We start from the raw sequence: 22612 nt of genomic DNA on the forward strand, positions 1-22612 counted from the left end.
GTTTTACTAAAAATTTACTTGGCCATGTCCACACTTACTTTTATACTGCACTGCAACCACAGATATGCCTGTGACTGCAATGCACTCCAGCGGCCTTAATACACTTCTATGCGCATCCTGGGGGATACATATTGGCCCTTGCATATGATCCCCCTCACTGCCTCACACTATATAATCAGAGAGCAACATAATGTAGTGACAGAGACTCCAATTACAGGGATGTATCACTTCCTGACCTGCTTGCAGTAATTTTGATAAAAATCACAGTTTTATCTGTTGCAGATCTAGCAGTTCTCTGAATGCTGCGCTCTGTATAACACCACCCACATCACTGATTGGCAGCTCTCTGCCCATGTACAGTGTACAAAAAAAGCTGCCAACCAGCATCAGAGCTCATGAATATTCTTGACTACCTAGCATCAGGTTTACTAGCCGTCTAATGATAATCTCCTGCTGATAAAGCTGTGATTTTATCAAAACTACACTAAGCGACCCATTAAGTAACATCGATGGAATCAGGGTCTCTGGTCCTACCTTATGCCTCTCTCAGATGGGGTAGCAAAAACCTGCTGACAGATTCCCTTTAAACTACTGTGATTAAAAAAATTAAGTGAAAGTTTGCCTGTGATTGTGTATGTTGATCCATTTTTTCTTTTAATCACTTTTCATAGATCTGCCCCATAGCCTTTGGTAACCACTGTAACTAACTAATTCCAAAGTAAAATAAATGATCCATAAAATGTCAAAATACAGTTGAATAATCGATAGAGAAAAATGAAACTGCACAAAGAGCAATAAACTGAATAACTGTATTCTGTAATTAGATAATTGTGTTTTTCATCTCACATTCCAGCTGAATCTTTACATAGTCCGGGAGCAATTTACTTACATATTTAATAATAATAACAATTATTATTCCATTTAAAAGAAATATCATGAATACAATAAAGAAATCATATTTTCAAAACTTTACTACTAAGACTATGTTCATATACCGTTTGTCCCAAGTTTAGTGGTCCGTCAGAGCCACCACAAAATGGGATTCGGGCATATGCACCAACGGGGCCATTGACTATAATGATGCAGACGCAGTCACAATGTGCTCAGTTTTGCATCATTATTGGCCGTATACTGTACACTTATTTGGGGAGGACAGCAAGTAATTGACTACATCTTGGTGTCCGCCTCAATTAGGCCTATACAACCAAAAATGATGTACGAGAGTGTACACGGTGACTCCGTCTGCATCATTACAGTCAATGGCCCCGTCAGTGCATGTGGCCGAATCATGTTATGTGGGGATTCAGATGTCAGCCCCAACGGAGCCACTGACTGTAGGGGCAAATACTATGTGAACCAGCCTGAGGTTAACAGTTCTAAGTATGAATCACAAAGTAATGCACAACAGGCAGCAGAAGCCGAAATAAAGGTCATGTATAAAGTATATATGGAGGTGCTGCAGTCTTGTGAACACAGTTATTGTACAAGCTTCAGTATCATTTTTTGAGGACTGAAATCTACTTCTCTTATTTACACCTGGATGGTTCGCGTTCCCTGAGTACTCATCTAAAATAAGATAACATGAACAGATAACAAGTTATTAATGTAGCCTAGCCTACTGCGGGATTTACAAACCCATTGACAAAAGAAACAATGACATATAATATTTGTACAGTTAAAATATGGGGGCATGGAGAAATAGTAATATGGGGTCTAATTACATACAGTCTCTATAAAAATAAAAGAAATAGTCTGTGTATAAGATTCCAGCAAAGTGTGGATCTGTTGAGCAGTTTGCAAGATCCTGCAAAAAAAATGAATTTGAATCAGTGTAATAGACATTGGCAGCAACATATCGCACTTTGTAGTACAAGTCTGTTCAAAGTCCTCCCATGAACATTTCTTCTTTGAATCGGTGCATACATATATGTGGTGTAGTGTCAGTGTGAAAACATGGGCACATACCTCTGTCTTCTCCGGGATCCAACACTGCTCTGCTTCTCTTCTCAGTGACTCTCCTGATCACGCTGCGCTCTGTGTGACCCCGAAGTGACTTTTACAATGTAAGTTTATGGAGCGTCAGAAGGAGACTACATATGCTTACATGGTAAAAGAGACTTCCGGCTCACACATAAACCCCAGTGTGATGTGGAGAGTCTGAAAAGTGGTGGAGTCACTGAGAAGAGAAGCAGAGTGATGCTGGATATCGGAGAAGACGGCGGTAGGTGAGCATATGAATACACTAAGGCTAGTTTCACACTAGCGTTGGGCAGGGCTTCTTCTTCCATTAAGCCCCGCCACTGCCGCGCCTCATCCTTCACCTCCACCTATGTCTCACATGCGTCCTGCATAGCTATCTTTAACATTGGGTACACAAGGCCATGCGGACCTATGCGGATGCCTTCACATGCGTCGTTTTGACCCTGCGCCGACTGCAACAAAATGCAACATCGGGGGGAGTTACTGTTTCTAATGTGTCTCTACTTTTTCCTTTATGACAGTTACCTCTCTAAATAAACTGCTTTACTGCTTTCTTAATTGACTTCATTTTTAGAATTTCCTGTGAAATGTAATAACTTCAAAATACTGTTCTAGAACCAAAGTGAAATAGCTAATGTTGTGGCTTCCAAAATGATTTCTTCTATTCTGCTATGTACTTCTAATATTCTGATACGTTTCTTCTCATATTTTGGATTGCTACAAAAAAAACAGCATGGTGAAATCTGGGAAAATAGCAATATAGACATAACCAGCCTATGAGATTTCATGTGAACTCACCGGTGTGGCTACACGGAAATGGTATTCACTGTCAAACAGCCAGGCTACTGGGAGAATCCAGTGATGCTGGAGACCCTAGAGAACACCATAAAACAACAATTTGGTCAATAAATTAATATTTCATAAAAAATACAGTTTGAGATAGGGAGGGCTTGTACTGGAAACTTACAGGCAAAACTACTTGCAAAAAAGTTTCAGCTTAGCTCTCAAAACTGTCTCATACACTCAAACTGGACATCTCTTTGTAGACAGTTGTTTGTTCTTTGCAAATGTCAGTAATGTTTAGCTGGATGAAATGCTCTTGACAAAGCTTGGAGCAAGGGCCAAATCCACCATTGATGCAACCATTGCAGCCGCACAGGGGCCCAAAAAGTAAGCAAGCTACTTTTATCACAGACACAAAAAGGGGCCCATACTGTTCTTACACAGGGGCACACTTTTGTATGTGTTCGCTACTGGCTTGGAGGTGGAGGTTCTCATTGAAGAGATGCAGCAGCAAGTATATGGAGATTTAATTACAGGTCTTGTTCCAAGGAAAATATAACCACTCATCCCAGCTGAACCAAAGACTCCTCCAAAAGAGCTGCACACTGCTCTGTATTATTAGAAGCAAGAGCCCCCAAAGCACATCTTTGAAGATGGGTCTCTCCACTTTTTGGATGAGGCACCAGCATAACAGATATGAGATTGTTTAAGATTTACAATGAATACACAAATACTTTTGGCTAGGTTCACATTTGTAAATTTACAGACGTATGACTTATGTGACAGAAGTATATACTAAACCAGGGGCAGTCACAGACAGAAAAGGACCCCCATGCAAGTCTAATAGTATGTCTCTGACAGATGCTGGTTTGGAGGTGGAAGTGGCCCCCTTATGTCTTAGGCTCCTGTGCGTCTGCCCTGGTTGCACCAATTGTATGTCCACCTAGGCCCTAAAAAAAATATGCACACATGTACCATTATACGGTTAATAAATGTAATACATCCATCTACGTCAATTACGCTTCTTATACATTTTTTTTTTTACTAAAAAATTTTTTTTAAAAAGGGTGGGGGGTTTCCCAACTAAATTTTATTGTTTTGGATACACCCAAACCATTCATTTAACATCAAACTGTATGTTTAGACTTGAGAATAGCCAGATATGGCCAAAATGTTTCATTGTCTTCTCACTGTTGTGACTTCTTTGTAACATTTTGTAATGCAGATCAAGTTTTTGTAAGGATTATCCCTTGGTGCCTCAGATTTTCTGTACATCCATATATATCAGTTTAGTGTAACTGACTGAGTGGTGGAACCACTGTACCATGATCTGAGGACAGCCTGGAGGGGTGTGGTTAGGAGGCTCACCAAGTCCAACCTCGGGTGCATGTGGCTGACGATACCGCAATCTGAGGAGGGACAAAAAAAAGGCGGAACCAGTTGCTACTCCAGGTCTGACCTTGGGTGGAAGGCAGCTGACCCCAAGGGACAGGAGGCAGGAGTGGCCAGGAAAGGTAAACTTGGCAATTACTGGCTGGCGTGGCTGGTATAGTAGCTAACATAAAAGACACACAAACAGGCAGGTACTAGCAGGAAAGATTGGTATCTTGGCAGACAGATGCAGGTACAGCTGATAGACAGGCTTGCGGGCACGGCTGGTAAACAGGCTGGCGGGCACGGCTGATAGGCAGGCGGGCATGGCTGATAGTAGACAGGCAGGTATACTGGGATATGAGTACTTGGACCTGAGAACTAACAAGCGTGTTTAGAAACAGACTAATAATGTTGCACAGGAACCTCCCATCAGATGTGAGTCCTAAGCACAGTGCCCGGGCATCTGCGAGCTGTGGGCAGAACCCGGATAGCAGCACCAGAAGAAGGAGGGGAAAGTGCGGGGCTGGGGCGGTGAGTGAGTCGACGTCCCTGCTGGGGAAGAGGGGTATCGTGCAGGGATGCCGGCACTACATTTGTACTTTTTATACTTTTTTTTACTAAAAAGAAGAAAAGGTAATTTTTTTTCCAAACTAGATTTTATTGGTTTGGATAGGCCCACCTCCTTGGATTTTAGCATTAATCTGTATTTTTAGGCTTGACAAAGGCCAGATATGTCCAAAACGTTGCCTTGCTTCTCACTGTTGTGACTTCTTGTTAACATTTTGGAATAAAGATCACGTTTTGTAAGTATTAAACCAAAGCAAAGCAGCACCAATCTCAAGAGTATGAGTGCATTTCTCCAAACCCACTGGCTCCTGGATCATGATAATATGTAAGAAATAGAGACCGCACTCCGTAACTTGAGAAATGCTCACTGTTGGAGCCAAAACATTGTATATTTTGGGCATGGAATACATTTTCACCTTTTTTGCTAAGATCTGGCATGTGTCCTCTATTTCTCTATCTCTCACATACAGTGGGGCAAAAAAGTATTTAGTCAGTCAGCAATAGTGCAAGTTCCACCACTTAAAAAGATGAGAGGCGTCTGTAATTTACATCATAGGTAGACCTCAACTATGGGAGACAAACTGAGAAAGAAAAATCCAGAAAATCACATTGTCTGTTTTTTTAACATTTTTTTTGCATATTATGGTGGAAAATAAGTATTTGGTCAGAAACAAACAATCAAGATTTCTGGCTCTCACAGACCTGTAACTTCTTCTTTAAGAGTCTCCTCTTTCCTCCACTCATTACCTGTAGTAATGGCACCTGTTTAAACTTGTTATCAGTATAAAAAAGACACCTGTGCACACCCTCAAACAGTCTGACTCCAAACTCCACTATGGTGAAGACCAAAGAGCTGTCAAAGGACACCAGAAACAAAATTGTAGCCCTGCACCAGGCTGGGAAGACTGAATCTGCAATAGCCAACCAGCTTGGAGTGAAGAAATCAACAGTGGGAGCAATAATTAGAAAATGGAAGACATACAAGACCACTGTTAATCTCCCTCGATCTGGGGCTCCACGCAAAATCCCACCCCGTGGGGTCAGAATGATCACAAGAACGGTGAGCAAAAATCCCAGAACCACGCGGGGGAACCTAGTGAATGAACTGCAGAGAGCTGGGACCAATATAACAAGGCCTACCATAAGTAACACACTACGCCACCATGGACTCAGATCCTGCAGTGCCAGACGTGTCCCACTGCTTAAGCCAGTACATGTCCGGGCCCGTCTGAAGTTTGCTAGAGAGCATTTGGATGATCCAGAGGAGTTTTGGGAGAATGTCCTATGGTCTGATGAAACCAAACTGGAACTGTTTGGTAGAAACGCAACTTGTCGTGTTTGGAGGAAAAAGAATACTGAGTTACATCCATCAAACACCATACCTACTGTAAAGCATGGTGGTGGAAACATCATGCTTTGGGGCTGTTTCTCTGCAAAGGGGCCAGGACGACTGATCCGGGTACATGAAAGAATGAATGGGGCCATGTATCGTGAGATTTTGAGTGCAAACCTCCTTCCATCAGCAAGGGCATTGAGGATGAAACGTGGCTGGGTCTTTCAACATGACAATGATCCAAAGCACACCGCCAGGGCAACGAAGGAGTGGCTTCGTAAGAAGCATTTCAAGGTCCTGGAGTGGCCTAGCCAGTCTCCAGATCTCAACCCTATAGAAAACCTTTGGAGGGAGTTGAAAGTCCGTGTTGCCAAGCGAAAAGCCAAAAACATCACTGCTCTAGAGGAGATCTGCATGGAGGAATGGGCCAACATACCAATAACAGTGTGTGGCAACCTTGTGAAGACTTACAGAAAACGTTTGACCTCTGTCATTGCCAAACAAAGGATATATTACAAAGTATTGAGATGAAATTTTGTTTCTGACCAAATACTTATTTTCCACCATAATATGCAAATAAAATGTTAAAAAAAACAGACAATATGATTTTCTGGATTTTTTTTTTCTCAGTTTGTCTCCCATAGTTGAGGTCTACCTATGATGTAAATTACAGACGCCTCTCATCTTTTTAAGTGGTGGAACTTGCACTATTGCTGACTGACTAAATACTTTTTTGCCCCACTGTATATATCTTTCATTTTATATTAAACACGGTATAAAATTGTTTCCCGTCGAAAGCAAGCACAGGATTTTATTTCCAAAGTAAGTAAACGTTTTAGTACATCCCCCACCACCATTCCCAGGCAGCCTCACTCATAAAAAGGATTTATTAGTAAAGCCTACAAAGACAAATTGTTTTTATGTGGCGTAATTTTTGGCTCTAAAAATGCTATACTCACCAACAAAATATATACGGTAGATATCACCTTGGATGCATGTGCTCTTTCCAGTTGCAGAATAACAATACACTTTCAGTCTATAGACTGGATTGTCATTTAAAGGTAGGTAGCCATTACATAAACCTCACTAAGTTTTATTTAGGAAGCAAATATATGTGCTCATTAGAAAAGTGCTCAGAATTCTTGAAGGTTGCTGTAATTTGCTTGTTCTATGGCCGTATTGCTGTGAGTGTAGTGCAGCCAAGTTAAATTTTACAGCTACACCACACAGTAAAGTACGGCTCTGTAATGTACGGGAGTATATGACTATACATGAAATATTGTATAGAGACAGCGAGCTCTGCTCCTGCAGTATAAACACATTTCCATATTATTACCTAATTACTCAGTGGCCTGATACTGATTCTCCCTGAACAGAAGATGAATTATATTTATGTGACTATGGAAATGTCATCTATGAAGCACAAACTTAGGATGTGTAGAGCACTTTATTTTTCTAAGCCGATTTGATGCCTTGCACATTGTGTGCCGATCATGTAAATTGGTAAAATGTGTTTCTACATTTGTCATCACAATAATGTATTCAAATACAGAAAACTGACACCAATTCTTTTCACACTATACAGTAGCAATCTAGTACAGTGTAAGCAGGTTGCAGGATGCAGTGGCGGACAGGAGGCAGAGCAAGGGTTAACAATATTTAATGAACAGGAAATACTCCACGCAGGGAGGTAGTGGGTTAAACAGGGGAATGAACAGTCTAATTGCAAAAGGATATGCAGAGTTCAAGAATAAAGGATCAGGTAACGGTGATTCCGGTGAATACGATTAACAAGTCGGTAGTCCCTCAGACAAGGAAGTCAATAGCGCTGACAATGGCAGGCGTGGTGTCTTTTCTAGTGGGCTCCTGTAGACAACAATGCCTCATCTTCTGGCGGCAGCGGTCAGTCTCCGGTACCTTCCGCTGCCCCTAGTCTATATGCTGCAGTGGCTGACAAGGGTGAGTGCCACAGTCCTGTACAAACGAGCCCAACGTGGCTCAGCTAGTAAATGCTGGCAAAGTCAGGGCGCAAGTGTCTGTCCCATACCCGGTCACTGTTATGTGGCGCGTGCACTGTACTCACGGACATGGAGCTTACTTGCTCTTTGGTAGTCGCTGGGCACATACTGCACCTCTCCCTGTAGTCGCCAGGCACACACTGCATCTCTCTCTGTAGTCATCGGGCACACACTGCACGTTCCTCTCTCTTTCTCTGGTCCCCGCTGTTGGCGGCGGGAGATGGTGAACACTGGCCTACACGCTGCTGATGCTCCTAGGACAGAGCTCTCCTCTGCCGGGCTGCTGCTGCCGGACACACAACTCCCCTCAGCACAGCAGTCCCTCTGCAGATGGCGGGGGACCCTCTCTATGTGTCCTCTGTGGGGAGGACAGGGCGCACCGCTCACCTGACTGCACGCTGCCCCAGGTTGGCGCCAAACTACTCTCTGATGTGCGCGCTTTCTCCTTTATATGCCCCCACGGTCAGGAGGTTGGTCTTGCTCGCTATTGTTTTTCCTAGAGAACAGGGGATGCAGCCTTATCATTTCCCGACCCGGCGCACAGGTACCCGCGGTCTGGTCATCCCCTTACAACACTACAGATGCATTTAGCTCACAGAGCATTCCCTGGCTTGGATACAATTTTAGCCACTTCTAAACAGAGTAGGATTTAGGGTTACACAGGTTTTAGACTGTGCATGTAAGCAATTCCCTGACAGCAAGATCCAAAAATGCAAGATATATCAAAAACAACTGAAAAATAAAGCATATTAGAAGTATTTCTTCTTCAGAAATAAAGCAAAATACATAATAAAAATACACTATAGCACACTTCATAACATTAAGGAGATATCATATAGCAGCAAATGGAGTGCCAAGAGTTGTTAAAGGGGTTTTCAGTTTTTTTTTGTACCAAATGCCCCAGCAGGGATTTTGTACCACTCCTCCATACAGATCTTTTCCAGATCTTTCAGGTTTTGTGACTGCTGCTGTGCAACTCTGAGTTTCAGCTCCCTCCAAAGATTTTCTATTGAGTTCAGATCTGGAAACTGGCTAGGCCACTTCAGCACCTTGAAATGCTTCTTACAGAGTCACTCCTTAGTTGTCCTGACTGTGTATTTTGGGTATTTGTCATGGTGGAAGACCCAGCCACAACCCATCTTCAATACGCTTACTGAGGGAAGGAGGTTGTTGGCCAAAATCTTGCAATACATGACCCCATCCATCCTTCCTTCAATACAATGCAGGCCACCTGTTCCCTTTGCAGAAAAGCACCCCCAAAGTATGTTTCTTCCACCACGATTCACAGTTGGGATGGTGTTCATGGGGTTGTACTCATCCTTCTTCTTCCTCCAAACACGGCGAGTGGAGTTTATGCTAGAAAGTTCTATTTTGGCTTCATCTGACCACATGAACTCCTCCCATACCTCCTCTTGATCATCCAGATGGTTATTAGTGAACTTCAAATGGGCCTAGACATGTGCTGGTGTGAGCAGGGGGATCTTGTGTGCCCAGCAGAATTTTAATCCATGATGACGTAGTGTGCTATAAATAGTAAAGTGTGAGACTGTGGTCCCAGCTCTCTTCAGGTCATTGACCAGGTCATTGACCAGGTCCTCTCATGTTGTTCTGGGGAGATTCCTGACCTTTTTCAGAATTATCTTTACACCACGAGGCAAGAACTTGCATGGAGTCCCAGACCGAGGAAGATTGACAGTCATCTTGTGTTTCTTCCATTTTCTAATAATTGTGCCAACAGTTGTTGCCTTCTTACCAAGCTGCTTGCCTATTGTCCTGTAGTCCATGCCACTTTTGTGCAGGTCTTCAGTTTTGTCCTTGGTATCCTTAGACAGCTCTTTGGTCTTGGCCATGGTGGAGAGGTTGGAGTGTGATTAAGTGTGTGTACAGGTGTCTTTATACAGGTAACGAGTTCAAACAGGTGCAATTAATACAGGTAATGAGTGAAGAGTAGGAGGGCTTCTTTAAGAAAAACTAACAGGTCTGGGAGAGACAATTTTTGCTGGTTGGTAAGTGATCAAATACTTATTTCATGCAATAAAATGCAATTTAATTATTTAAAAATCATATAATGTGATTTTATGATTTTTTATTTTTAGATTTTTAAATTCTGTCTGTCATGGCTGAAGTGTAACTATGATAAAAATCACAGGCCTCTCCATTCTTTGTAGGTGGGAAAACTTGTAAAGTGAGCAATGTATCAAATACTTATTTCCCCCACTGTGTATATATATATATATATATATATATATATATATATATATATATATATATATACAGGGTGGGCCATATATATGGATGCACCTAAATAAAATGGGAATGGTTGGTGATATCAACTTCCTGTTTGTGGCACATTAGTATATGGGAGGGGGAAAACTTTTCAAGATGGGTGGTGACCATGGCGGCCTTTTTGAAGTCAGCCATTTTGAATCCAACTTTATTTTTCCAATGGGAAGAGGGTCATGTGACACAGCATTTCTTCTGCTGTGTTGCTATCAGTGTGTCAAGAGTAGGAGAAGAGGGTTGCATTGACAATCCAACACAATGGACAGCACTTTGAACACATTTTATAAGTAGTCATAAACTTGTAAATAACTCATGAAAGAATAAAGTTACGTTAAAACCAAGAACACCATTGTTTTTCTTGTGAAATTCTCAATAAGTTTGATGTGCCATATGACCCTCTTCCCATTGGAGAAAATAAAGTTGGATCCAAAATGGTCCACTTCAAAATGGCCGCTATGGTCACCACCCATTTTGAAAAGTTCCCCCTCTCCCATATACTAATGTGCCACAAACAGGAAGTTGATATCACCAACCATTCCCATTTTACTTAGGTGTATCCATATAAATGGCCCACCCTGTGTGTGTATACTCACCTTATAATGTCTTCATATCCTGTTCCGTCTAGATGTGTCCGGTTCCCAGAATTCCAAATGGTGGAAGTTCACCGACCTCCATATTGGGACACCCAAGTGATGGGTGTCTCAATATGGAAACTGCTGGTAGTGCCAGCTTCTTGTGCGGTACCACCAGTGGAACACCGTCACACCACAAACAAATGTAACGCCCCAGGAACTCGGTTGCTACAGTGGTATTGTCTTTCTCACAGGGAGGGTAATGCCATGCCTGGAAGCGACAAGGATCCCTTTAACAGGTAACACGTACACACAACACTGTTCTGACTCCAGGCCAGAAGTGGGAGTTCTAGCCTCGGTTTAAGGGTAGCTTCCCTATATATTCTGGGTGAAGGAGGAGTTAGTGGTGAGTCTGTGAGGAGAGCTGGAGCTGGGCAGACATGCGGCTCTGCAGCTCCTGATGGGAGAGTCAGGCAAATTGTAGAAAAAAGTGAGGGGAGAAGGAGCAAAGTGGGAGAGAGAGAAACTGGAATGGAGCTGCGATTGGGCTCACTCCAGGATCAAGCACAGAAGCCAGAGGCTGGAATTCCAAGGTTGTGGGGGTAACTGGATGCCCCACAGCAGAAACCAGCTGGCAGGAGATTCCAAGTCTTCTGGCCACCATTACACCCGAAAGCACAGCAGCAGATAGAGCCCAGAGTCACCACAAGAAGGGACACCTGTAAAAAGACTCGAGTTGCCTACCATGAGGGTAGTGTCCACCTAAAGGGACAGAGAGAGAGAGATGACCTTGTACAGAGCCTCAGGCAGCAAGGGACTGAGAGCACAGCACAGTAAGGAAGGCTTCCAACCCCACCTGGCTAGGGGATTCCGAATTGCTTCCAGGCTGCCCAGATTCCAAAGACCACTTGTTACTTGTACCTGAACTGCATCAGTAGAAGGTAAAAAAAACCTGTAACCTTGTGTCCTCTAGTTCTTTCCTGCACTCCACCGTCAACCATCCCTTTTACCAGCTACACCGGGAGCCCTGGGGACCAAGCTCTACCTGTGGGGAGCTATATCATCTAAGCTGCCAAACTGTCAGCTCCAGAGGACCCCTTTAAGCAGCGTCAGCAATCCCTGGCTGAGTACCACAGGTGGCATCATGAACATACTACATTATACTTTATTCCCATTTCCATTAATCCCCTTTTTGCTGGACGCCCAGGGCTAAGGACCGGGTTACTGCCACTGTGACCACCCCTTTAAGAGCAGAACCAGCCCGGTACGAGTACCCCACGGTCCTAGCGGGTGCTCCAAACACACAGACACTGTATACGCCGTACACAGCACACACACACAAACACACACTGTATATGCCATACGCACCACACACGCACAATGTATTTGCCATGTGCACCACACACACTCACACACACAGTATACGCTGTACACAGCCTCTAGAGTGGTACCACCAGCGGAACATTGTTGCGAACACGCCGCCGCTGGGATCAGCCGAATTAGTCACTGACCGCCGCCATCTTTGTACAGGAGGAGCGGATGCATAGTTTTAATGTGACCGCCGCTATCTGCGTCTGTGCGAATTCTGCGCAGGCCCAGTGAATCATTCAGCTGATCCCGGTGACAGATGAGCAACGTCTCCACAGGCAGAGGAAGCCGGTGACATTAAAAGGGTTTTCCCATGAACGAAAGTTCATTTTAAAAATTGTGTCTGACCGTGTACGAAGAATACCACATCTCCTGGGCAGGGGAGGAAGCAAAAGACAATACTGACATTACAGCAGGAAATCGCAGAGAATTTCTTTTGTCAGGTAAAATATTTCACTGTTTTTAAACCTCACAAAATGTATCCTCTGCAATCTGCTGCTGTAATGTCAGTATTATCTTTTGCTTCCTCACCTTCCCAGGAGCTGTGGTATGTTCTGTACATGAGGGAAGAAGACAGCACAGTGGTGGAGAGAGAGCAGACAAGAGGGAGAGCACATGTGGTACACAGGTAAAAAAAGAGATGACATGAGAGGAGAAGACATCAGATGGGGGAGAGAGAAAGCGCACAGGTGTGAGAGAGACAGCACATGGGGGAGACAGCTCAAACGGGACAGCACATGAGGGGAGAACACAGCACAGGAAGGAAAGAGACAGCAGACTGGGGGGATATAGCACATGGGGTAGACAGGTCAAAGAAGAGAGCACAAACTGGAGAAGTCAGCACATGGGGAAAGAGAGAGTGGATAGGTGGGTGAGCACATGGGGGGAGAGATTCTCAATGCTGCAAAGCCTGCCCCCCACGTGACATTACCGCCCTCCCGATGTGATAGCATCAATCCTCCATCTAGTATATGTATACATTTATAATAAATATATTATATCTTTATATAAAAAGCAAAGTACTGGACAACTTCTTTATAATAGCTTCACTATGTGCGTAAAACTTTTACCCCTGCATTTGCATATTCTAAAATCCAAAAAAACAAGTCTCAAATTGCTATGGAACACAAAAGGACTTAATACACAATGCACTATAGTAATCAATACATTAATATTTATTAATAATTTACAAGATAAAAATTACAGTAGATAATAACCAGAAAAAACCTCCAATGTAGCGGAGCGGATTATTCAAATGACATCAGTAATAACACACATGAGAAATTCATAGACTAAACTCCCAAAAAGACCTGCCTATCTAAATGAGTTACACACAGCCGGGCGGTATTACCATCACAAAACCGGCTCTGTGGAAACAGGTGATTCAAATACTGGGGCTCAAGGGACGCCCCCTGAGGAAGTGTTACGAAACGCGTGTCGGGGTAAAGGAACGGACACACGGACATCATACACCATGTAAGTTATCAATAGCTTGCTCATTTCTGACCTGCAATAGAACTTGATAGGTGTATCTATAGGAGGTGGTGAATTTGATTATGTACATGCCTTATGGCAGTGATAAACCAGTTGAGCCCCAGTATTTGAATCACCTGTTTCCACAGAGTCGGCTTTGTGATGGTAATACCGCCCGGCTGTGTGTAACTCATTTAGATAGGCAGGTCTTTTGGGGAGTTTAGTCTATGAATATCTCATGTGTGTTATTTCTGATGTCATGTGAATAATCCGCTCCGCTACATTGGAGGTTTTTTCCGGTTATTATCTACTGTAATTTTTATCTTGTAAATTATTAATAAATATTACTGTATTGATTACTATAGTTCATTGTGTATTAAGTTCTTTTTGCGTTCCATAGCAATTTAAGACTTGGTTTTTTGGATTTAAGTATTGTCAGTGTGACACAATGATACATTTGGGATCATAAATTGGTTGATTTAATTTGCATATTCTAGTATACATTCACACATCATACAGAGAAATGCTGGAGACTTCCCATCAAGCCTTTTAACCCCATGAAAGTGTTGGAGGCCAGTGTTATAAGTTTCAATGGAATCAGCTTGAATGCACTGTAGATGAGTTGTTTACCAGTTTTTTGTGCTTGAGCAAAGTCAATTGCAAATACAATGCTGAGGGAAGATTGCATTTCCTTGCTACAGCTCTAGGGTCCTCCCCTCCCTTGCTCTTTCATATATGTACATATGACATTTATAAGGTGTTTGCTATTGATACTACTGCTGTAAAATTGGGTCAAAATTATACACCTATATAGCAATCAGAAAAACATTAAAACCACTGACAGAGAAGGTGAATAACAGTAAAGGGAACCAATAACATCAAGAAACAATTTACCTGCAGATATAGCGATTCATCTGCAAGTAAAGAACATTTAAATCATGTCTGGCAGCCCTACTAGAGCAGGTAGAAAATGAAGTTTTATTCTCCCAATAGCCGCTGGCTTCCAGTCACCGAGGGGGTGCAAGGAGCGATTATAGTCCCCTATCACTATGCAGTGAGCATGCTGTAATCACTGCTCTGTGCACACATGCTGCGATCTACCTGCACATTACCCTTATATCTGCACTTGAATAGTATTTTTCGAGGTGGCAGATTCCCTTTACACTGGGGAACAATTTGAAAAAAAATTTCTGTTGAGTTAGGTTTTTGAGCTGATTTATACTAAAATTGGCATGCTGATTCCAAAAATGTAGTCAGTTATTTTCTAGCACGTCAAGTTTTACCTATACAACTTACCTGCCAGAGAAGCACAATTGCACTGATATCTGTAATAAGACTTGTTATCTGATTACAATTCGACTCATATAGAGCTACGTGGCAACTTGTAAAGGCCCCTTCACATTAAGCGACGCTGCAGCAATACCGACAACGATCCGGATCGCTGCAGCGTCGCTGTTTGGTCGCTGGAGAGCTGTCACACAGACCGCTCTCCAGCGACCAACGATGCCGGTAACCAGGGTAAACATCGGGTAACTAAGCGCAGGGCCGCGCTTAGTAACCCGATGTTTAACCTGGTTACCATCCTAAAAGTAAAAAAAACAAACAGTACATACTTACCTACCGCTGTCTGTCCTCCAGCGCTGTGCTCTGCACTCCTCCTGTACTGGCTGTGAGCACAGCGGCCGGAAAGCAGAGCGGTGACGTCACCGCTCTGCTTTCCGGCTGACCGACGCTCACAGCCAGTACAGGAGGAGTGCAGAGCACAGCGCCGGGGACAGACAGCGGTAGGTAAGTATGTAGCGTTTGTTTTTTTTTACTTTTAGGATGGTAACCAGGGTAAACATCGGGTTACTAAGCGCGGCCCTGCGCTTAGTTACCCGATGTTTACCCTGGTTACCAGTGAAGACATCGCTGGATCGGTGTCACACACGCCGATCCAGCGATGTCCACGGGAGTCCAGCGACGAAATAAAGTTCTGGACTTTCTTCAGCGACCAACGATCTCCCAGCAGGGGCCTGATCGTTGGTCGCTGTCACACATAACGATTTTATTAACGATATCGTTGCTATGTCACAAAAAGCAACGATATCGTTAACAATATCGTTATGTGTGAAGGTACCTTTAGAGTAGTCACAACTTTGTCATGCCTATTTCTTATATATTTCATTTTTTGTTCATATTTGTACTATTTAAAAAAAAAAACACTTTTTAGGTACAGTAGTTTACATAGTTTTGAGAAGACAAAAATCCTATAGTTCAAAAACTTGACGTGATAGAGAAAAACTGAGATCATTTCTGGATTCAGCATCCAAAAATTAATTAAGAACAGTTGTCTGACCTAACTCTTAAAAAATTGTGTTCCCCCGTGTTATCTTTTGTGAATGGCATCTGTCTGTAGTGGCATATATTAAGCAGCAAGTAAACAGTCTATTCATAAAGTTGTTGTGTTAGATACACCTCTTAAGCATACACTCCTCTTGTGGTTTTACCCTATTGTGCGCTTCTCTCCCAACCAGACCTCAGTATTGTAATTTCATGACAGACGGGAGAGGAAGGAGGAAGGAAGGATCCTCTGACCCAACATCTTGCATAATATTTCATATTCATACCTAATTACCCCCAGGGCAAGTTCCCCTCCCACCAGCTACTCCCAGTATGTCTTTATCACAGAATATTCGAATAAGGTGTATGAAAATGGCTTTATATAAATCTCTTATACCTGAGTTGACTCTGGAGAAATATCTCTCTTTTTCCTGTTGTAAGTTCCTCGGTTGCAAATATTTCCCAATGTCATCTTACACTGGTATATGATCAGTGGTTCTGTAGTGCTGGAAAACACAATCATTTTTCTATAAATAATTGTATTTTTACAAAAATGTATATATAACTCCTTCCTTCTATTAGCCAATTAGTTCACAATTAGAAAATCCCACTTTTATGGCTGTGCCCTTCTTTTCATAGCATTGATCACAGTACAAATATTGTGACGGGCAACAGACCCTCTATGACTAAATATAAATTTCTACTGCATTTAGACCCCTGGATGGCCATCTAGTGGGTGCCCTCTATGCTATATGGTTGCTGTCCCTATCCAGGAGCATGAAGAGGGCTCATGTCCTACTGACTGATACGTAGGATCTGTAAATTAGATTATTGCAATGTTAAATATGCACATAACAACATTATTACAAATAAAATGTACGCAATGCCATCCAAGGTAGTTAGGTGGTTTTTGGTTTTTTATTTCAGAGATTGTCATTGTCAAGGACAAACTATTAAAAAAAAATGTATTAATGTACGGTAGTCAGTCCACAAGGAATTGTGATAGAATCTTAGTTGAAAATTTTAGACACAAACTTAGAAGCAAATAGTTTTAGCAGGGATATCTGATCATGCTTATTATAGAGAAATCTAAAATTATCATCATTACATGCAGACTTTCAATACCTGAGTATAATAATGAAGCAATTAAAAACTGTGAAAAATATTAGAAATCACCAATATCAGATCTCAGAGCCTGAAAGCTGCTCACAAAAAATAACTCCTCATTTCAAACAGACTAAGAAATAAATGAGCTTCAAATTAAAAGTTCAAGTATTAATACCGACATAATAGTTGTAATTTCAAGATTGTAACTAAAACTGCAAGGAAAAGAAAAAGAATGAAACTAATTGGGAACTTTTCTAGAGTAATGATTTGCTAGAATCTGTAAAAGAAAGTGCAGCGCCCCAGAGTCCTGGTCGTTGCAGTAATGTCGTTCTTCCACCAGGGGGGAGCAATGTTACGTCTGATGGCACCAAAGGAGTTCACCCTGCCAGGTATCACAGCCACACAGACACTTCACACGCCGGCCACCAGGGGGAGCAAAAGGTTCTATCTATCAGGCCACTCCTCACACTTGGGTAAAACTGGGGGTTGGTTAGGAAGTGAGGGAGAAGCTGACTGGAGGGAGAAGGAGATAGTCAGGAGGAGAGGAGCAGACTGGGCTCGGCCCAGGAACGGGAGAGAAGGATACGGAGCTGCGCCTGCAACCCATGCGGCAGCCTCCTAGGAAAGGACAAGAAAGGAAGTGTGCCATAGTGAGTGAGCACAGAAGTCGTAGCAGTAGGAGTAAAACACCAGTGGGAGACCAGCTAGAAGCAGGCTGCCTCCCACTGAGCGCAGATCCGGTGGCCAGAACACCGAGGGAGTAATAGACTCTACGCTTTACTTCAGAGACCGTCAGGACAGCCGATTCCAAGTTGGCTGTCCGACCTAAGAACCTAAGCAGACAAGGTGGCAACGCGGAGGAGGGGCAACGCTAGGGTCCCTATAAAATAGCCTCAGGCCACCACCATCATACGGGTTTATCCTATCCATCTTGGGGACAGAGAGAGAAGAGTAACAAGAGTGAGGACCTTATTGGAGCTTATGCAAGTAAGGACCTACTACGTTACTGTGCGCAAGGGGTAGGCTACTGATTTCCACCTGGATAAGGGGTCTCTGGAATTGCCATCAGACCGGCCAGACTCTGCCTACCCTGCCATCCGGCACCCTGGACTGTGGATGCTGAAGCCTTCAGTAAAGGTAAAGAGACTGCACCCATTGTGTCTTCGTTATTCACCGCGCCTTGCACCATCTACCATCAACATCTACACTTCTGGGAAGCCCTGGGGATATACTTCACCTGTGGGAAGGTATACCATCTAGCTGCCATTCAATCACCCCAGCGGACCCCTAAGCAGCGTCAGTCACTCTGACCGAATACCACAGGTGGCGTCACGAACACTACCGTTATCTTCAAATTTTACCCTTTTATTTGGCGCCCCTCATAGGGCCACGGTCTGGGTCGGGCCACCGTGACATCCCAGCTGAGGGAACTGAAGAACCCGGTACCGAGTACCCCATTGCCCTTCATGGGGGGTGTGGCAAAAACAGCCTTCCCATTAACATTTTTTCCCTAAACCCATTTAAAGGTAGTAATATTGTCAGTGTGATAATATACTTACTGATCGCCAACTTCTCTTGTATTCAGCGCTGTTTCTCTGAGACACATTATGACTCTCTGGATCAAACTATGGCTCAGAAATGGCTTTTATAATGTAAACAATATGGGGTCCCAAACCGAGGCTCCGTAGGCTTAGGCCGCCGTCACACTTGCGAGTTTTACGGACGTAAGAGCGCAGAAACTACGTCCGTAAAACTCGCATAACATACGGCACAATGATTCTCTATGGGTCTAGTCCTATCAGCCGTATATTACGGATCCGTAATATACGGCGTTCTACGGCCGCACAAAATCGCAGCATGCTGCGTTTGTCAGCGTATAGCGCAAAAAATACGCCAATGCAAGTCTATGGGAGAGCGTATAATACGGAATGCATACGGACCATGCGTGTGCATTGCAAGAAATACGCAACTTACAGGCAGATGTCCGGAAATGTCCAAAGGCGTCAATCAGGCAGGTGAGACATGCTAATTAGCTGAAAAAGCCAGACAGTGAACCCAGAAGTCTGCTGCACGCCTCCACGGAGTGATATTCAGCATGGCAAACATTGTCAATACGGACATGCTGATAATTTTGGTCCAAGAGAGGCCTGTCATATGGGACCAAAGAGACCCAAATTATGCCAACAGGGCACAAAAAGAGGCTGCATGGAGGAGTGTGTGTGGGTCCCTCTTCCCACATTATGACCAGCAGCCACGTGAGGCACAGCGACAGATAAGTAAGTACACCCATGTTGGAAATGTAATGCTCTTGTGAAACAGCAGGCCTTTACTACTTTGAATTTCTCATCAAGAATGTCTTAAATATTCATGAAAGAACTAGAAAGCACACCAGTAGATACATGGTGTTGTACCTGATAAAAGGATTTCATTAATGTTTTAAATAGGTGTCCCTTACTAACAGTGTTTCCCATTAATTGTCCTTTCTGTGATAGAGGTTAGGGGACTCTGTCCTTGTGGCCTTGTTTCATAATTGTGTGTTTGGTTTTAAAATTTAATATTAAATGTGCTCCTCAAATGCCTATTTGTATGCTTCACTTAAATCTGTGTATTCAATTTCACCTTGTGTGAGCAATCTGCATAATGGTGTAATGAATGTGTGTATTTTTTGTTGTTTTTTAGTGGGTGATGTTACAACAAGGTGGCGGAGTATCCGTGACCAGTATAGGAGGGAGAGGCAGCAGCGGGAGAAAAGTGGAGCCGGGGCACCTCCTAAAAAAAAAAAATACATATATTTCGACCGCCTAACCTTCCTTAACCCCAGCATGGACCTCAGGCCGTAAGTACAAACATCACTCACTGTTTTAATTTTTTGGGGGGATAGAAAATTTCTTTAAAATTGTGACAAAATTTTTTGTTTTATTTTTCAGAACTCAGTCTAACCTCACTGACAGGGAGACAGGGTCTGAGTCAGAGCTGGTGATTGACCCAGTTGGGGAAGGTGAAGAGGTGGCTGGTCCATCTGCTGCTCCCTCAGGCTCCATCCCTCATAGATCCTCCACATCTGGCCAGGCAGCTCCATCTGCATCACAACCACACCCAGAGGCCCCAGAGTTTGCATCTTCCGCCGCAGCATCATCATCAGCTGCAGCACCACCACCTAGCCAGGATGAGCCTGGAAATAGCAGCAGCCCAACTGTTGCCCTGGATCCATCCCCACAGGCTGCAGTCAGACCACAGCGTTCACGCCGCAGGAGAGAGCTGATCCAAAGCGGCCGAAACGTTGATGCTGGGGTCATGAACTATTTGGCACGGGTTCGAGAGGATGATGGGGAGGAGGGATTTACAAGGAGCCTTGCCCAGTACTTAAGGTCCATAGAGCGGGAGTTGAGGCTGCGTTTGAGAGGGTGTTTTCAGATCCTTATTGACGCATGCACCCCCCAAATAACCCATACAATCTATTGCAGATGATTGAACAGTGGCAGATGTCACCTGAAAATATTCTGCGGCCTCAAAGATTACAAGGCCTGGCTGCTCAACAAGGATCTGAAGCACCCCCTCAACGTCAGCCAACACCTCAACCCCAAACAACAACGAACCCACAATGGCAAACTCAGCAACATATGTCTGGATATCATCAACCATCCCAATATGGCCACTTGTCCTCACCTAGTGCTGGAGGCTGGTCCCAACCTGGGTATGGACAATATGGTCATTTTGGGTTGGGGTATGATTCCCGGACATATGGTCAGCAACAGCAAGGGTATGTCCCAAATCCTCGGCCCACTCTTCAAACTTACCAGCATCATAGCTGGGCTAATGTCCCTCAGGCCACTACAACATCTGCACAGGGTGCTGGACAATTGGGACAACAAAGGCCACCTGATGCTGAACCTGAGCAAGCTACATCTCCTGCACCAACCTACCAGGACTTGTAATTTTGTTTTATGTTTGTTTTTGTTTGTTTTTTTTCCTTGTTATTTTTTGGAGGTTTATATTTTGAAAACCACAATATTGGTTTAGATTGTGCATACATAGCAGTCTTAATTGTGGATTCTGTACAGAATGTTGTTGCCACTAAAAAAAGGCAAATTTGTGGCCAAAATCTGGTTATGGGCCCAAAAAAAAACCCATCAAAAATGGTATGCAGTAAAAAGTTATATTAATACCAATCAAAGTCTGGATGCGCTCGAATCATTCTTCCATCACACACACATGATATGCTGACAACCATATGTGAAATAATTAAATACAACAGACAGAGTTTAGAAATTGGTTAACACATACTTCATAAATCAAAATAATTAAACATGCAAAAATGCATAGTCTTGCCAGGGAGTAGCACCTTGAGGAGTCAAAAAATAATTTGTAAAGACATCACGAACTTTAAGACCAGAAAGTGGACGGCGCGAAGGAGGGACATATGGGGTAGGCCTACTAACATTGTTCATGAGGTGATCTTCAAAATGTGGAGAGGAACAATCATGTATTCTTGTGAAATTATGTAGAATTACACAGGCTTTGATCACTTCATTGATTGTAGCCTCACTCAGCTGGATGGCAGACTGAAGAACACGCCATTTGGCAACAAGAATCCCAAAGGCGCACTCAACCAGTCTCCGTGCCCTTGCAAGTCTCAAATTAAACACCCTCCGCCGGTGGTCAAGGTTGCGCCTGGGGTAAGGCCTCATGACGTGCCTCGTCAGTTGGAAGGCCTCACCTCCAACAAAAACAAAAGGCAGTGCTTCCGCATTGGAGCCTGGGAGTTGTTGTGGTGGTGGGAGGTTCAACTGGTTGTCACGTAGCCGCCGACCCATTATGGACGAATTGAAGACCCTAGAGTCTCCAGTTCGCCCATAGGCACCAATGTCTACAATTATAAACCTGTAGTTACTGTCAGCAACTGCTAACAGAACTACAGAGAAAAACTGTTTGTAATTGTAGAATTGGGAACCAGAGTTCGGCGGCTTACGCACCCTGATATGTTTCCCATCCACAGCTCCAATGCAGTTAGGGAAGTCACAAGTATTTTTGAAACCAGTGGCGATTTTGAGCCAATCCTCCTGTTTGGGCTCAGGCATCACAACTTCCTGAAGTTTCTGCCATATTTGGGAACAGGTTGTCCTAACAATGCATGAAATTGTCGACCGCCCAATCAGAAACTCCAGGTGTAGACCCGCATAGGACAAGCCTGTGGACAGGAAGCTGCAATACAAGAAAAATGTAAAAAAAAAACCATTAACATGATGACTACGAAAACAGGAATAAGCAAAAGTGTATATTTCATTTCCTAGGACATTATTTCCAATCGAAAAAGGTTAATTTTACTATCTTAAAATAATAGCATATTAACAACATTCTTTTATATGTGCTTGTGGCTTCATGTCCAAGTTAAGTTAATGAAACATAGTAGGACACCACACAGTTTAGAACAA

General features: G+C 43.4%; 1 protein-coding gene across 1 annotated transcript in view; it reads right to left on the minus strand.

The window, feature by feature from the left end:
* Positions 1 to 795: 795 nt before the first annotated feature.
* The window catches only part of MYRFL (myelin regulatory factor like), a 260028-nt gene continuing 238211 nt past the window's right edge, over positions 796 to 22612 (minus strand). Inside the window, exons 23-25 of the mRNA XM_069764614.1 lie at positions 16471 to 16579; positions 2779 to 2853; positions 796 to 1804 (exon numbers count right to left, since the gene is read on the minus strand). Coding sequence (XP_069620715.1) covers positions 1718 to 1804; positions 2779 to 2853; positions 16471 to 16579 — 271 coding nt within the window. The 3' untranslated portion in view covers positions 796 to 1717. The remainder of the gene's footprint in view (positions 1805 to 2778; positions 2854 to 16470; positions 16580 to 22612) is intronic.

Source organism: Ranitomeya imitator, chromosome 4, assembly GCF_032444005.1.
Source record: "Ranitomeya imitator isolate aRanImi1 chromosome 4, aRanImi1.pri, whole genome shotgun sequence".
Taxonomy (NCBI): Eukaryota; Metazoa; Chordata; class Amphibia; order Anura; family Dendrobatidae; genus Ranitomeya; species Ranitomeya imitator.